This window comes from Candoia aspera, chromosome 2, assembly GCF_035149785.1.
Source record: "Candoia aspera isolate rCanAsp1 chromosome 2, rCanAsp1.hap2, whole genome shotgun sequence".
NCBI classification, from domain to species: Eukaryota; Metazoa; Chordata; class Lepidosauria; order Squamata; family Boidae; genus Candoia; species Candoia aspera.
Window position 1 is genome coordinate 27,279,795 of NC_086154.1, and position 17,208 is coordinate 27,297,002.

Here is a 17,208-nt window from a genome sequence, read left to right on the forward strand (position 1 = left end):
TCCTCTCATTGTTTCCTTAATTTTATTCTCCACCTCAAAAATCATCCTTAGAATTTGGGCAGGACTACAATAGCAAGGAGGTCAAATCAGTCAATCCTAAAGGAAATCAACCCTGACTGTTCATTGGAAGGACAGATACTGAAGCTGAAGCTCAAATACTTTGGCCACCTAATGCGAAGAGAGGACTCACTGGAAAAGACCCTGATGCTGGGAAAGACTGAAGGCAAAAGGAGAAGGGGATGAGATGGTTAGATAGCATCACTGATGCAAGGAACATGAATCTGAGTAAACTCCAGGAGACAGTGGATGACAGGAAGGCCTGGCATGCTATGGTCCATGGGATCACGAAGGGTCGGACACAACTTAACGACTGAACAACAACAATACAACCACATTGGTGATACAATCACTCCACACCGTGGAGCCTGGTCCTTTTAGCCTTTCCAGTTTGTTGGCTCTAATATTCTATACAGATAAAAAGCAGAGTTATTAATTGTACTCAAGAGCCAGTTTGGTGTGTAGTGGTTAAGGCATCAGGCTAGACACAGGGAGACTGGGAGTTCTAGTTCTGCCTCAGGCACGAACCCAGCTGGGTGGCCTTGGGCCAGTCACTTTCTCTCAGACCTAGGAAGGAGGCAGTGGCAAACCACTTCTGAAAAAAACCTTGCCAAGAAAACTGCCAGGAGTCAAAAACTGATTCAAAGGCACAAAAAACCAACCCCCCACAAAAGCTTCATATCACCTCCCAGAAAGCCAGAATTGGTTATAACTCCCTGCTTAGTGTAAATAAAGAAGGTAACTTTGAAATGTAATGTTATCATTTGCTTTCTCAAAAAAAAAAAAATATTATCCCAGATATTTTGATTATGTACAATTAAGTCAGTGTTGACTCTTAGCAATCACCCCAGATACTTTAGAGGATAGTTAATCCTTGATTCAAAGTATGCTACAGAACTGGCAGCATGTTTGCTCTCTACATTTTATTCCAAAATTTGGATTTGTTGTTGTCAGTGCTTCTGCTTTTACTATTTTTCTTCCTATCTTGTGATAATAGTCCGGCCGAGATCCAACCAACCAAGAAGCGAGGTCTATCCCTTCGAGCTTGGGCCACTGAGGAGACATTTCTCATTCTCAAAGGCAACTTGCTCTTCTGCTACAGAAAGTACAGCAGGCAGCAAGACCGCGCTAAAGGCAAAGCCCCGGCGGGGACCGACAGGCATTAAGGCAAAAAGCCAACCTTCCTCTGTCTTTTGCAGCCCCCTTTTCCAACCAGGGTCATTCATCACAGCAGCGGCCCTGAGGGAAAAGCGGTCAGAGACACCGCGAGCGCGAGGCAGAGAGTTCCCACTTCCCAGTTAAACGTCGCAGGGCGCGCGCGCTGACCCGAGCGAGCTGTCTCGCCGAAGGGGCGAAAGACAGCGACCAGCTCGCCCTTCTTGCGTCAGATGCTGGGCCGTGGGGAGATTCCGCGCCTCCCCGCCTCCCATTACTTAAGCCCGGCCGCTCGGTGTCTCCGCCCCCGGGCAGGCGCCTCGTGTCCCCAGCGCGCTCCGGCAAACATCTGGCTGGCCTGAAGCAAAAGGTAAGAAGAGCAGCCGGCGGTGGGCTCCTGCCGCGTGCGCCCGCCGGCTTCGGCGCTCCGCTGGAGCGTCCTCCTCGCCGAAGCTCCGGGAGGTGGGGAGGGAAAAGCGCGCCAAAGCCGCTCAACTTTTCCCACAGTTTCAAAGTAGCAGAAAGGGGAGGGACCTCTGCGGGCAGCCGGAGTGCTCTACACACGTGTGGAGCTCTGAAGGGCCGGGGCGCGCGGGCGCGCGTCATCTGCCAGCGTGTCCCCTTGATGTGCGGTGTGCGCGTTTACATGCGTACTTTTGGGGTCTCGAGAAACTAGAGAAACGTTTCATCGTGAGCAGGGTCTGGTTACAAGAGGTACTGCAAGCAGAGGCTACAATCCAGCCTTTGACAGCACCGTCTCCTGCAGAGCGGCGTGGGTCCGTCCCGCTAAGGGTAGTAACTGTTGCCTCTCAGCGATGCTGCTTTTGGGTGCCGTTTTCTTGCCACTTTGGCAGCTGGGCTGGGACAAGGAAGGAGGGCTATGCGTTGATTCTCTGAGCTGCAACGTTGTGGTGGGCTTCTGTTTTTCCTGTTTAAACCTGCCTCTGTGTAATCCGTTTCCAAAATGTAGGCAACAGATGTCACACGTGTATCGATCTATGCCAGTGTTTCTCGACCGTGGCCGCTTTTAAGATGTGTGGACTTCAACTCCCAGAATTCCCCAGCCAGCAAGGCTGACTGGGAAATTCTGGGAGTTGAAGTCCACACATCTTAAAGTGGTCAAGGTCGAGAAACCCTGCTCTATACAGCAGTGCAGCATTTCCTTTGTAGGGCGAAACCTCAGCCTGTTTCAGCATGAATCTGCATTGTATATAAAGAAAGGCAGATGGTGGCAGCTCCGGAAGCACAAAAATCTTGTTATTTTTGGATTATGGCCAATATTAATTTCTATTTTAAAAGGTAAAGCTAGAATCTGGGGACTACCTGCATAGTTTTAACTGTGTTATGGATGTAGTCAGTCATTGCCTTCCCTCTAGGATGCTTCTTTCAACTTCCCATTCTATCTACGAGGATTTTCTGGTAGTCTCCCGTTCAAGTACTATGCAGGTCCTACTTTGGTTAGTTTTTGGTTGAGACCAGCCACTACCCACTGTGTCTTAATATTCAGTTATGTATATTTAAATAACATAAATAACATGCAAATAATTGTATCAGAAATCAGGTCTCTTATTTTTTGTGAAACACTTTGTGGCTTTTTTGATTATGAATATATATAGTGAAATTGAGCTCATATGTCCTCTTCCTTTGGTGAAATTTGCACGAATTTCTAGATAAGAGTATGAAAAAAGAAGCAATAGAAGCAGCTCTTGGGAAAATCTGAATTGATTGCATCAGGTTTCAGCTTGATTTACATCTTCATTCACTTTCTTTTGTTCAGGAGGAGTTGCCTAGAGACTCAGAACTGGTTTTAACATGGCCTTTGGGTCTTAAGTAATAACTGCCTCTGAAGTTAATTAAAAGCCCTTTTTTGTGGTTGGTAGCTCATATAAACTATTAAGGGGCCAGTCGAAACCTGGAATTATGTTCTACAGATTCTGAAAGCACAGTGTATAGGAAGTGATCTGAACACACTAAAACTAGACAGATGTTTTACCATTGAGCTAATATACAGTTTACAGACAGTTCTCACTTAACAACCATTTGTCTAGTGATGGTTCGGACTTACAACAGTGCTGGAAAAACTGACTTATGACTGGTCCTCACATTTACGGCCATTGTCCCCGCGGTCACATGATCATGATTTGGGTGCTTGGCAACCAGTTCACATATATGACCATTGCAGCATCCCATGGTCACATGATCGTCATTTTCAACCTTCCCAGCCAGCTTCTGGCAAGCAAAATCAAGGAGGAATTGTGTGATTCGCTTAACGACCTGCAAAAAAGGTTGTAAAATTGCATTGGATTTGCTTAATGACTGCTTCACTTTGCAACCAAAATTCTGGTCCCAATTGTAGTCATTAAGCAAGGATTACCTGTATTTACTAAATATGTATATCCTTCTAGCCATATCCTTTGAAGTGAATTATTACATTAAAAAAACCAAACATCCAGCTAAATTACTCCAAACACATGGTTAAGCTTCAGCAACTACAGTGGGGGGAGGGGGTGAAAATGTATCATGAAAGTGTATCATGACATCATAGTGCAAAGCTTGGGATTTTTTGTTTTTATGTCTGATATCATCATTTTTTCATCATCATAACTAGAGGTGGATGCCTGCGCTCTTAAACAGATTTTAAAAAGCAGGAAAACTTAATTTTTACAATATTTCTGTAATCTATTATTTTTAATCTGGTACTTGAAGATAATCAAAGGAAGTGCAAAAAAGAGGGGGGAAATTGATAAGACCTATAAAGCCCTATATTCCTTCCCATCCAAATACCTTTAGGGCTGTCTTCTCTAACCATCAGTGGCCATCACTGAAGAAGGGATTCCAAATTTCTAGAAAATGCGGGGGGTAGTGGAACTAAACCAGGAGATGGTCCATTTTGGTTTAGGCTCCTGCTTTATGGGACAGCCACCTTATGAATGTTAGACTCGTCCCCTTGTGATGCCCTTCCAGAAAACATTAAAGTCTGAATTATTCTGAAGAGCTTTGAAGGCTGAATATTGTCCATTATTACAATTGACGAGTGATTGTGGGAGAATTGTTCTAGTTACTGAGTCTAATTAATTGTACAGTAGTTATGTTAATTACGTTGATTACCGTTTACTGTGTTCTTTTATTCTTTGTGCTTACCATGATGAGTTATTGCTGACAACAATGTCATCATCACATGTTTTGATTTTTGTTTGTAAGATGTCATGAATGTGAATGGAGTTAGCATTATTTGCATCCAATAAACAAACAAATAAGGACACGTTAGGGATGCGGTGGCACTGCGGGTTAAACTGCTGAGCTTGCCGATCGGAAGGTTGGCGGTTCGAATCCGCGTGGCGGGGTGAGCTCCCATTGCTAGTCCCAGCACCTGCCAACCTAGCAGTTCGAAAACATGCAAATGTGAGTAGATTAATAGGTACCACTTCAGTGGGCAGGTAACGGTGTTCCGTTTGGTCATGCCGGCCACATGACCACGGAAGTGTCTACGGACAAACGCCGGCTCTTCGGCTTTGAAACGGAGATGAGCACCGCCCCCTAGAGTCGGACACGACTGGACTTAATGTCAAGGGAAACCTTTACCTTTACCTAGAGAGAAGTAGTCTATAGACAAGGTGCCTTCTACTACCCAATGAAGCCTTCAAGAGGGTTGCTAGTCCTTAGTGCTTGAGCAGAATCATGTGTGAATGGATAATTCTTTGGATCTCTAGGGTTCAAATAAGTTATAAATAAGAAAGAAAGAATGAAAGCATTAAACCAAGAGTCACTCAGCCCAATTTTTAAACCTAGACTGTGCAAAATAATATTGATTGATACATTACATTTATGATTCGAAATTTTTTATCATACTATTTGCAGACTTTATGTTTTGTTTATCCACTTTTATTTATGTCTATTTTTCCTGCACTTTTCCCTGCACACTATTTAAAGAATACTCACCAAACCCTAGTGAAGTATCAAGTGGGGTATTACAAGGTTCAGTCCTGAGCCCCATGCTGTTTAATATTTTATTAATACTTGGATAAGGTGGAACAAATGTTTATTAAATTTGCAGATTACGCAAATCTGGGGGAGATAGCTAATATCTTAAAACAAACTAAAAGGAACTTGTAGAAGAGCAGAAAGGATGATTAGAGTTTAGAAACTAAGATCCATGAAGAGAGATTGACGGAACTGAAAACAAGAAGACAGGGATATTCACTCTCCAAATTTTTATTTATTTATTTATTTGCATACAACGACTCTGGGTGGCTTACAGATAGAGATGTTACACAGAAGGTCAGATGATGTTTTTCATCATTCCAGAGTACAAGATGGGAAATTATAGATTTAAGTTACAGAAACACCCAGCAAGTTTCATTACTGTAGTTAAGTGTACCTCTCTTAACTTTGTCCTCCTAGGTATGCAGTGCAATACCAGAAGAGGGCTGGGAAAGATTTTTTAAAAAAAAATCAATAAGAAATCTATGTTGCTTTCAAATGCTGAATATTCTTAATTAGATACCAGCGCAAAGAAACAAAGTGAAAAATCACCTGGCAACCCCATGTATTAATCTATATGACAGTGCTGAAAACCCCCAGGACATTTATCCTGAAGTATTTCATTTCCCATGCTGCAGCCAACTGAGATTTCAGGCCACTATGACAACCATGACATTGTCTTAATCTATTATAAGCCTGTCATCAGCTGGATATATTCTGTAGGACACAATATGGAAGTAGTGTTTGTGACTGTGCAAGAAGGTATTGAATTGGGAGGAGAGGGACCTTATAAAATTGGTTGCTTCCAGGCGATTCCCACATGAAGATTGAATTGTTGATATTTTTTTCCTGCAGAGATGAAAAAACATAGTCCACCTCTGGAAATTTAACTGAATTATCTGGAGCACCTTAGCCAGTGGTCAGGGATTTTGGAGAAGTACACAAAGCTGAAGGGCTTTTAGTCTATCCCTGTTCTGAACTTCAGCAAAGGATCGTTACCTTGTCGTGGTGCTGGAGCTTGAGCACCTCAATGATGCCATGAGCTAAACCGTGAAGGGCCACCCAAGACGGGAAGGTCATGACAGAGAGGTCAGACTAAATGCGATCCCTGGGGAAGGTAATGGCAACCCACCCCAGTATTCTTGCTGTGAAAACTAAATGGATCAGTACAACCAGAGATATGTCGATATACCATCGGAAGGTGAGACCCCCAGGTCGGAAGATGGTCAAAATGCTACTGGGGAGGAACAGAGGATGAGCTCAACTAGCCCCAGACGTGATGACGCAGCTAGCTCAAAGCCGAAAGGACGGTTAGCGGCCGACGGTGCTGGTGGTGAACGGCGAATCCGATGTTCTAAGGATCAACACACCATTGGAACCTGGAATGTAAGATCTATGAGCCAGGGCAAATTGGATGTGGTTATTGGTGAGATGTCAAGATTAAAGATAGACATTCTGGGCGTCAGTGAACTGAAATGGACTGGAATGGGCCACTTCACATCAAATGACCACCAGATCTACTACTGTGGACAAGAGGACCACAGACGAAATGGAGTAGCCTTCATAATTAATAGTAAAGTGGCTAAAGCAGTGCTTGGATACAACCCAAAAAACGACAGAATGATCTCAATTCGAATTCAGGGCAAGCCATCTAACATCACAGTGATCCAAATATACGCCCCAACCACAAATGCTGAAGAAGCTGAAGTAGAGCAGTTCTATGAGGATCTGCAGCACCTACTGGACAACACGCCTAAAAGAGATGTTATTTTCATCACAGGAGACTGGAATGCTAAGGTGGGCAGTCAAATGACACCTCGAATTACAGGTAAGTATGGCCTGGGAGAACAAAATGAAGCAGGACATAGGCTGATAGAATTTTGCCAAGACAATTCACTCTGCATAACAAACACTCTCTTCCAACAACCTAAGAGACGGCTTTATACATGGACTTCACCAGATGGACAACACCGAAATCAGATTGATTACATCCTTTGCAGCCAAAGGTGGCGGACATCTGTACAGTCGGTAAAAACAAGGCTTGGAGCTGACTGTAGTTCAGATCACGAACTTCTTCTTGCACAATTTAGGATCAGACTAAAGAGATTAGGGAAGACCCACAGATCAGCTAGATATGAGCTCACTAATATTCCTAAGGAATATGCAGTGGAGGTGAAGAATAGATTTAAGGGACTGGACTTAGTAGATAGGGTCCCGGAAGAACTCTGGACAGAAGTTGGCAGCATTGTTCAGGAGGCGGCAACAAAATACATCCCAAAGAAAGAGAAAACCAAGAAGGCAAAATGGCTGTCTGCTGAGACACTAGAAGTAGCCCAAGAAAGAAGGAAAGCAAAAGGCAACAGTGATAGGGGGAGATATGCCCAATTAAATGCAAAATTCCAGAGGTTAGCCAGAAGAGATAAGGAATTATTTTTAAACAAGCAATGCGCGGAAGTGGAAGAAGACAATAGAATAGGAAGGACAAGAGACCTCTTCCAGAAAATTAGAAACATTGGAGGTAAATTCCAGGCAAAAATGGGTATGATCAAAAACAAAGATGGCAAGGACCTAACAGAAGAAGAAGAGATCAAGAAAAGGTGGCAAGAATATACAGAAGACCTGTATAGGAAGGATAACAATATCGGGGATAGCTTTGACGGGGTGGTCAGTGAGCTAGAGCCAGACATCCTGAAGAGTGAGGTTGAGTGGGCCTTAAGAAGCATTGCTAATAACAAGGCAACAGGAGACGACGGCATCCCAGCTGAACTATTCAAAATCTTGCAAGATGATGCTGTCAAGGTAATGCATGCTATATGCCAGCAAATTTGGAAAACACAAGAATGGCCATCAGACTGGAAAAAATCAACTTATATCCCCATACCAAAAAAGGGAAACACTAAAGAATGTTCAAACTATCGAACAGTGGCACTCATTTCACATGCCAGTAAGGTGATGCTCAAGATCCTGCAAGGTAGACTTCAGCAGTTCATGGAGCGAGAATTGCCAGACGTACAAGCTGGGTTTAGAAAAGGCAGAGGAACTAGAGACCAAATTGCCAATATCCGCTGGATAATGGAAAAAGCCAGGGAGTTTCAGAAAAACATCTATTTCTGTTTTATTGACTATTCTAAAGCCTTTGACTGTGTGGACCATAACAAATTGTGGCAAGTTCTTAGTGGTATGGGGATACCAAGTCATCTTGTATGCCTCCTGAAGAATCTGTATAACGACCAAGTAGCAACAGTAAGAACAGACCACGGAACAACAGACTGGTTTAAGATTGGGAAAGGAGTACGGCAGGGCTGTATACTCTCACCCTACCTATTCAACTTGTACGCAGAACACATCATGCGACAAGCTGGCCTTGAGGAATCCAAGGCTGGAGTTAAAATCTCTGGAAGAAACATTAACAATCTCAGATATGCAGATGATACCACTTTGATGGCTGAAAGCGAAGAGGAACTGAGGAGCCTTATGATGAAGGTGAAAGAAGAAAGTGCAAAAGCTGGTTTGCAGCTAAACCTCAAAAAAACCAAGATTATGGCAACCAGCTTGATTGATAACTGGCAAATAGAGGGAGAAAATGTAGAAGCAGTGAAAGACTTTGTATTCCTAGGTGCGAAGATTACTGCAGATGCTGACTGCAGTCAGGAAATCAGAAGACGCTTAATCCTTGGAAGAAGAGCAATGACAAATCTCGATAAAATAGTTAAGAGCAGAGACATCACACTGACAACAAAGGTCCGCATAGTTAAAGCAATGGTGTTCCCCGTAGTAACATATGGTTGTGAGAGCTGGACCATAAGGAAGGCTGAGCGAAGGAAGATCGATGCTTTTGAACTGTGGTGTTGGAGGAAAATTCTGAGAGTGCCTTGGACTGCAAGAAGATCAAACCAGTCCATCCTCCAGGAAATAAAGCCAGACTGCTCACTTGAGGGAATGATATTAAAGGCCAAACTGAAATACTTTGGCCACATAATGAGAAGACAGGACACCCTGGAGAAGATGCTGATGCTAGGGAGAGTGGAAGGCAAAAGGAAGAGGGGCCGACCAAGGGCAAGGTGGATGGATGATATTCTAGAGGTGACGGACTCGTCCCTGAGGAAGCTGGGGGTGTTGACGACCGACAGGAAGCTCTGGCGTGGGCTGGTCCATGAAGTCACGAAGAGTCGGAAGCGACTAAACGAATAAACAACAAACTGTTCTGAAAGGTCTCCTTGTTGATATGGATGTCATTTCTGTTACACCTATAGGTTAGCTGTAGAAGAGTTAAATGGAAAGAGTCATAATAATTCCCAACCTTTCTGTTTTGTACAGTTTAACCAAGTGCATGGTTTATATCAGAGAATTATTGGCTATGAAGCAAACAGGGCAACAATTTATTTATCATTTATTTATACAAATATTTTTCAAATTTTCATTTTTGCTATCCTAATTGAGTTATTAGCACTGCTAATAACTTGCCTTCTTGTTCCTTTTTGCCTAGGCATTTCAATTCATTTTAAAAGCTAATGATTAATTTGTTTGCTGATGAATAATTTCCATGCCACTTATTTGTAATTGTATTGTTATTATATGGGCACCTGATGTTTTCTGATTAGTCTTGTAGCTAATTTTTCATATCTTACTGAGATGTTTTAAATCCTTAGCACTTACTCATATGACAACTTTCAGTCTTTAAGCAGAATTGACATGCTTTAAAAATCAGAGCCAGTTAGGTGGTTAAGGCATCAGGCTAGGAGCCAGGAGACTGTGAATTCTAGTCTTGTCTTAAGCACAATACCAGTGGGTGACCCTGGGCCAGACACTCTCTCTCAGCCCTAGGAAGGAGGCAATGGCAAACCACTTTTGAAAAACCTTGCCAAGAAAACTGCAGGGACTTGTCCAGGGAGTCACCAGGAGTCAATGCTGACTTGAAGGCACCGAGAAAAAAAAAATCAGTGGTTTGTGTCAGAAGAAGGTGGTCTGCCACCAATCTGTGATTATAACTACAATATATGGTCATATATTATGTGGGATGTGAATAGAAATAGACCATTACTTTGAAAGTATCAGACAAGTCCGCAGATAAACCAGCCCATTTTCTTGGAGACTATTCTTTATGATTTTGAGAATTCTGAATCTTACATGGAAATAGCTAAAGGGGCAGAACCAATCCATCAGTATTTGTACTCAATATAAGATCAATGTTGGGGAGTAAACATTTTCATAAAAAGATTTCTATGTGAGCAAGCTGATTATGGGAATGTGTTGTTAGCTTATTATGGGTGTGCACTTTGTTTTTCAGGGTTTCCAGAAAAGTGCTTACAGGAACTTAATTTAGTCTTGACATGCCACCTCCAGCAGACACGGGTCTAGCCTATACTCCTCCAGATGGCCAATGGGGATGGGCAGTGGTATTCGGAGCATTCATTTCCATTGGATTTTCATATGCTTTCCCCAAAGGAATAGCAATCTTCTTCAAAGAAATCCAGGATTTCTTTGGCACATCATACAGTGAGATTGCATGGGTTTCTTCAATTATGTTGGCTGCTACATATGGCGGAGGTAAGTAGAAGAGAGTAATCTATTGACTTGTCTTTGACTTAGAGGTAAAAGTCACATGTTCCCAAATCAAACTGGGGTGCTGTTGGAATTAGCAGGTGCAATATGCTTAGTCATATAGTCCGTGGTACTGGTTTATATCAGAATAAAACAATTGCACAACCAGATACTTGAATTCTTGAAAGCTGATCTTATGTAATCAGGTTGGATGCAAAATGCTTCATGTTTGCTTTGCTGCAGTAGTAGTGCTGGTAAATAACTAAGTTTTTCTTTTTTTATACATATAATTTTATTAGAGATTTTTTTAAAGGAAGATAAAAACTAATACAAACTAATATAAAGTAAGAAAAGAAAAGATTTGAAGAAAAGGATAAATTATTTATTTTTTACTCTTATTTATATTATTTATCATTGTAATTTTATATTGTGGATTTTATGATTGTTGTTTTAATTGATTACTGTAAACTTCCCAGAGTCCCCCGAAGGGAGGAGATGGGCGGGGACAAATTGGATAAATAAATAAATAAATAAAAATAAATAAATAAATAAAAGTGCAAGAAAGGAAAAAAGTAAAAGAAAAATAGAAAAAAGAAAAAGAAAAAAGATACAAAGAAGTAGCTTCCGATCTTCTTTACCGCAGTTATGAGTAGAATTATAACTTTACCTCTTACTCTATGGTTACAGCATAACTGTTCTTTCTATAATCTATCCTGTCTAATCATCAAAACCATAAATCATATGTTCATTTTTTTCTGTTTCATGCAAAAAGCCTATAAGGGGTTTCCAGTCAGCAATAAACATGGATATTGTCTTTTCTCTGGTCAAAGAAGTCAATTTAGCCATCTTGGCAAGTTCCATCATCTTCACCAACCATTCCTCCATTTTGGGTAGTGCCAAATCTTTCCACCTTTGTGCATACAATAATCTTACTGCAGTTATCATGTACAAAAACAAAGTTCCATGACTGTTTTTCCAACTGCTTGTCCATCTATCCCAAAAGAAAAATCTCTGGTTTTACTTGTATATTAATCTTTAAAATCCTCTGAATCAGTGTATGTATTTGAATCCCAAATTTTCTAGCTTTTTTACATGTCCACCAACCATGATAAAATGTCCCTTCTTATTGTTCACATTTCCAGCATAAATTTGAAGTGCCTTTATACATTCTAGACAATATATAATATGAGTTATAAAGCAATATAAACCAATTATATACTGCTGTACAGCAATATAAGATGGGTAACTCAGTGTAATTACAAGGGAAGGATGCCGTCTCCAAGACACTCCTGGAGGACTCTCTCTTAACAAATACAGGTCAAGTGCTATCTGGTTGCAGACATATTTGTGAAGAGCCCTTAAAATTTTAGAGTATTGAATTCCTTTTCAAAAGGAGCACTTTGTGTTTTTGCATTGATTTTGCAGCTGCGCAGGCAGAATTTTCAATTTCTAACTAATGAATCATTTCTGATACATCACCAGGGCCACTGTGGTCTCATGAAAATGTATAATACTTTATATTAATCTAGCTTATGCTTAGCTTCTTTCTTCATCTGCGAATGGGAGTACAGGTAGTTCTCGACTTATGAACACAATAGGGACCGGAAAATTTGTTGTGCTGTCATTAAGTGAGGCATTACACAACCACACCTGATTTTACAACCTTTTTTGCCATGGTCATTAAGCGAATCACCTGCGGTTGTTAAGTGGCACATCATGTGACCACGACTTGCGACCTCCTGCTGGCTTCCCCATTGACTTTGCTTGTCAGAAGCCAGCTGGAAAGGTTGCAAATGGTGATCATGTGACTGCAGGACACTGCAACTGTCATAAGTGTGAGCCAGTTGCCAAGTGCCCAGATTGTGATCATGTGACTGTGGAGCCCACTGTGATGTTCATAAAAAGTGACTGGTCATAAATCACTTTTCCCAGTGTTGTAACTTTGAATGGTTGCTAAATGAATGGTCATTAAGCGAGTACTACCTGTAATGCCTGTAAATCAGTTTACAGAACCATCATGAATGAGAAATAAAAATTTGCAAAACAGTGTCTCATTATTGAAACATTATGTGAATTTACAATAATGTCATCTTACTATAGGTAAGCACTGATAATATTGAAATATATTCAAATTAAATATCCACAAATATGCATCATTTAAAGCTTCTTTTCTGAAGCTTGTATCTTTCAGAGTTGCTTCCAATTCAGTTCATTTTCTCATGCTTTTCACTTTTAAATATTTATTTATTTATTTGATTGATTGATTTTTATCCCGCCTTTATTGTTTTTACAAATAACTCAAGGCGGCAAACATAGCTAATACTCCTTCCTCCTCCTCTTTTCCCACAACAACAACCCTGTGAGGTGAGTTGGGCTGAGAGAGAGCAACTGGCCCAAGGTCACCCAGCTAGTTTTCACTCCTAAGGCAGAACTAGAACTCTCAGTCTCCTGGTTTCTAGCCCAGCACCTTAACCACTAGATCAAACTGGCTCTAACTGTACTCTAACATTCTGTATTTCTGTTAACCCTCTGAACATTGAAAAAAACTACCTAGTATCATGAAACTGCAAGATACAGGTAGATATGTATTTACTGTTATAATTCTGTGAAAGAATACCATTTATTTTAGAGTGATTAGGCACCAATCCAGACAGGACTGTGGGGTTAATGTTTGATGAAACAGTTTGTTCCAGTTCTCTTCAGAAATTTGTGCTGAATACAGCAAACTGTTATAATATAGTTGTGTACATAGAGGGTTGTTGCGTGTATAAAGCACATAAAACAAGAATGGATGATATGTATTCTATTCTCCCCCCCACCCCCTCAGGACTTTAACTCTGAATCAATGACAGGTAGCTGTCCTTGAAAGTAGATTTCCGTCTGCAGCATTTGTGATGTAACAAGAGTTCAAAGAACAATTGGTTCAAATCTCCATACTGTCTCCAAGTACGCTCCTATAATATACACAAGAATCCTGATCCTTTGTCTAAGCCTGCTTAGGGAAGGGAAAAAGCAGAAAGTGGAAATCTACAAGAGTTGTACTTTTAGATACAAAGTTCAGGTATTGGCAGTTTCTATTGGCTTGAGGGACAGCATGCTTTGCACAGCATAGTGAAGGCCACGTATAAAAAAAGGGCAGGTCTGGACCAAAAGCAGGTGCAATTTTCTGAGAAAGGCCTTGGGTTTTTAAGAGGTTAAATGTGTGCCTTAAGCCTGTGCATGGCTTAAGGTACACTGATCTGGTCTCTTAAAATCCCTCTAAATCTTAAAGGAAAGGCCACATTTTGGAGCCCTGTCCACTTTGAAGGCATGAAGGGAGTCCTCATGGGCTTTGTGTGGTTAAAGATCAGAATTTTTTGTTTGAATGATTTAGAACTGATCTATTGATTGTGTGTTATCAAGTCAGTGTCATCTCTTAGCTACCCCATAGATAGACCTCCAGGATGATTTGTCCCCAACCTGCCCCTTCAGGTCTTCCAACAGTGCAACACATTGCGGCAGTGATCGAACCCATCCACTTTGCTGCTCGTCACTCCCTTTTTCTCCTGTTTTCCACCTTTTCTAGCATTATGGACTTCTTGGGGGAGCTAGATCTTCACATAATGTATCCAAAATACGATAAATTTAGCCTGGTCATTTGTGCCTTGAGTCAGAACTCTGGACTGATTTGTTTCTATGAGCCACTTATTTGTTTTCTTGGCTATCCATGAATTCTCAGAAGTCTTCTCCAACACCAACATTCAATAGTTTCAATACACTTTCTATGCTATTTCTTCAAATCCAGCTTTCACTTCCATAGAGACATGTCATGGCACGTGAGTATCTTTTCCAAGGCCTTCATTGCTATTCTACCAAGTGCTAGATTGAAATATGTTTCTTGACTGCTGGTTCCTTTCACTATCTTCACTGTCAATTCTAAGGCTGGTTGCTGTACCTGTTAGTTAGCTTGGTCTTCTTTATATTTGATCTTAGTCCTATTCTTTCACTGTGCTTCTTGACTTTCATTACTAGAGCTTCCAGATCATTTGCATTTTCGGCCATCATCATAGTGCAGATTATTGATGTTTCTTCCTTTAATTTTAAACCACTCTCATCTTCTAGCCCAGCTTCCCGCAATGTATATTTAGCAATATAAATGGAATAAATAAGGAGAGAATATACAGGCCTAACTCCCTCCTTTGCTGACCTGGGGCCAGTCTGTTTCACCATGTTCCATCCAGATTTGTGGTCTTTTGTATAGGTTTCTCATGAGTATAATGAGATGTTCTGGGATTCCCATTTTCCCAAGCACATTCTACAGCTTGACATGTCAATTAAAGGCTTTTGGTTATTCTTTGGTTTTCTCAAATATCCAGGATACATCTGGCATCTCCCTTTCCATGCATGGATGATCCTAAGCAATATTTTGCTAGTATATGAAATTAAGGATATTATACAATAATTTGCACACACTGTTAAATCCTCTTTCTTTGGTATTGCTATGTAGGCTGACTCTTCTAAACTGTTGGCTGCTGTGCCATTCTCCAGATTTGCTGGCATAATTTGGTTAGAACTTTTACTAACTATTCTTCTGTTGCTTGCTATGTTTCTGTATATATTCCATCCATTCCTATGGCCTCCCAACTTGGTATGCTGATCCAACTTCATCTTCTAGTACTAGAGGTTCCTGTAAATAAGGAACGTCTGCTAAGTTTTCTTGGATGTTGACATCTTCGCTGTACAGAATTTCAGTATACTCCGTCCATCTTTGAACTTGTTTGAATTAGTTGCTATCTGTCCATTGGCATCCTTTAGCATAGCAATTTGGGGTTGGAATCTTTTCGGAGTTTGGAGATCTTTTAGATTTTCCTTGTTTTTCCAAGTCAGTTTCCGTCTTTTATGTCTGTACAGATGTTGTAATTCTGCTTCTTGTCTTGCCTAACTGCTCTCTGAAATTCTTCCTGAGATCTTTCTTGGCTTTTAAGCACTTCTTGTACCAAGAATAATGTCAGACTGATTTCCTTGTACTCCATCTGGTGATGTCTGTGCATATAAGCATTGTTTTGGTTGTTTGAAAACTGTGTTATTAATGAAGAAACCATTGGATTGGCAGAAACTGAAATGTGGTTTTCCTGCTTCATTTCCGTTTCCTAGGCCATACCCTCCAACTACGTATTCCTCCTTACTATTTTAAATTTTGGAATGCTGGTCTCCATTCACAAGCATCACATCATGCTTGCATGTTCTGTCAATTTCAGATTGTGCTTGATTAGAAAACTAATCAAACTTCTCTATTTTTGCATCAGTGGTTGGGGCATAAACTTGGATAACCTGAGTTGTCTGCAAAGCCCAACTGATACTGCTTGTTCACTGACTGCATTATACCCTTGTACTGTCTTTGCTGTATCCCTCCTGACTATGAAAGCAACGCCATACCTTCTTTTTGTAGTAACTGAGTAGTAACAGTATAATCTTCTGATAGAAACTGGCCAGTCCCAGTCCTTTTCAATTCACTGATGCCTAAGATGTCAATATGGAGAGGACTGATACCATCTTTCACTGTACTGAGTTTCCCCATGCTCATGGTTCTTACATTCTTTGTTTCCACTGTAATTCTGTCTTTGCAGCTTCGGATTTTCTTTTCTTCAGGCTTTAATCTAGCTGCATCCTAAATACCTTTGACACTCTGAAAGATCCTCAGCTCTTCCTCAATGTCATATTGAATGCCATCTGACCTGACAGGACCATCATCCAATCCTATATTGTCAGTCACTTTATATTGTCTATCCATATGGTTTTCTTGATAAATTACAGGAGTGTCTTTTCCTGCGCAAGATGGAATGATGCCTTTGCTATTGTCACTAAAGTGGTCATCTGCTTCTGGCATCTTCCTGTATCACTGCTGCCTGCTTGCTTTAGCTGGGCACCTAGGGTTACTTTCATGCCATGGGTAACGGGGTGTATATACCCTTGGCATACACTCCTGGAATTCTTCTTTCATCCCTTCCCCAGTGATTAGCCAACATAGCAGGACTTAGGGAGGGTGATTTAGAATACTGTTGACAATTTCCTGGCACATAATCAATCAATTTTAGCTGCAGTCCTAGACCATTGAAGAGTTGCCTCTATTGCTGTCAGGCATCATTAGCATTAAACCAGAAATGCTGGAAGGAGTGTCAACAGAAAAAAAGAAAAGTCCAGATGCAGGATTGAGTACAACTTTGCTGATATGCCCCCTATTATCAGCTCTTTGGATCCAGCTGCCTTGAGTACTTGGATTATCAATAAAATATAGTTTATGTAAATAGCAAAAATAGGTAACATGATTTCTGGTTTTCCAAATCTCATAAATGTCTGGAAGTTCCCAGCACGTCTAGAGGACATTAGATGGGGGAGAAATGTCCACCTCTGTGACTATCTTTGAATGGCTTGGGTGTGATGACGGGATATTAGAAATAAAAAAAAAAAAATCCAGTGACAATGATTCACAAATTT

General features: G+C 41.0%; 1 protein-coding gene across 2 annotated transcripts in view; it reads left to right on the forward strand.

Moving 5' to 3' along the window:
• Positions 1–1,507: 1,507 nt before the first annotated feature.
• LOC134489099 (monocarboxylate transporter 2-like) overlaps positions 1,508–17,208 on the forward strand; it is a 41,911-nt gene continuing 26,210 nt past the window's right edge. Inside the window, exons 1-2 of one of the 2 annotated variants that reach the window (XM_063291546.1) lie at positions 1,508–1,582; positions 10,481–10,740. In XM_063291546.1, the coding sequence (XP_063147616.1) occupies positions 10,524–10,740 (217 nt within the window). In that variant the 5' untranslated portion in view covers positions 1,508–1,582; positions 10,481–10,523. The remainder of the gene's footprint in view (positions 1,583–10,480; positions 10,741–17,208) is intronic. The other variant, XM_063291547.1, reaches the window with a different exon arrangement.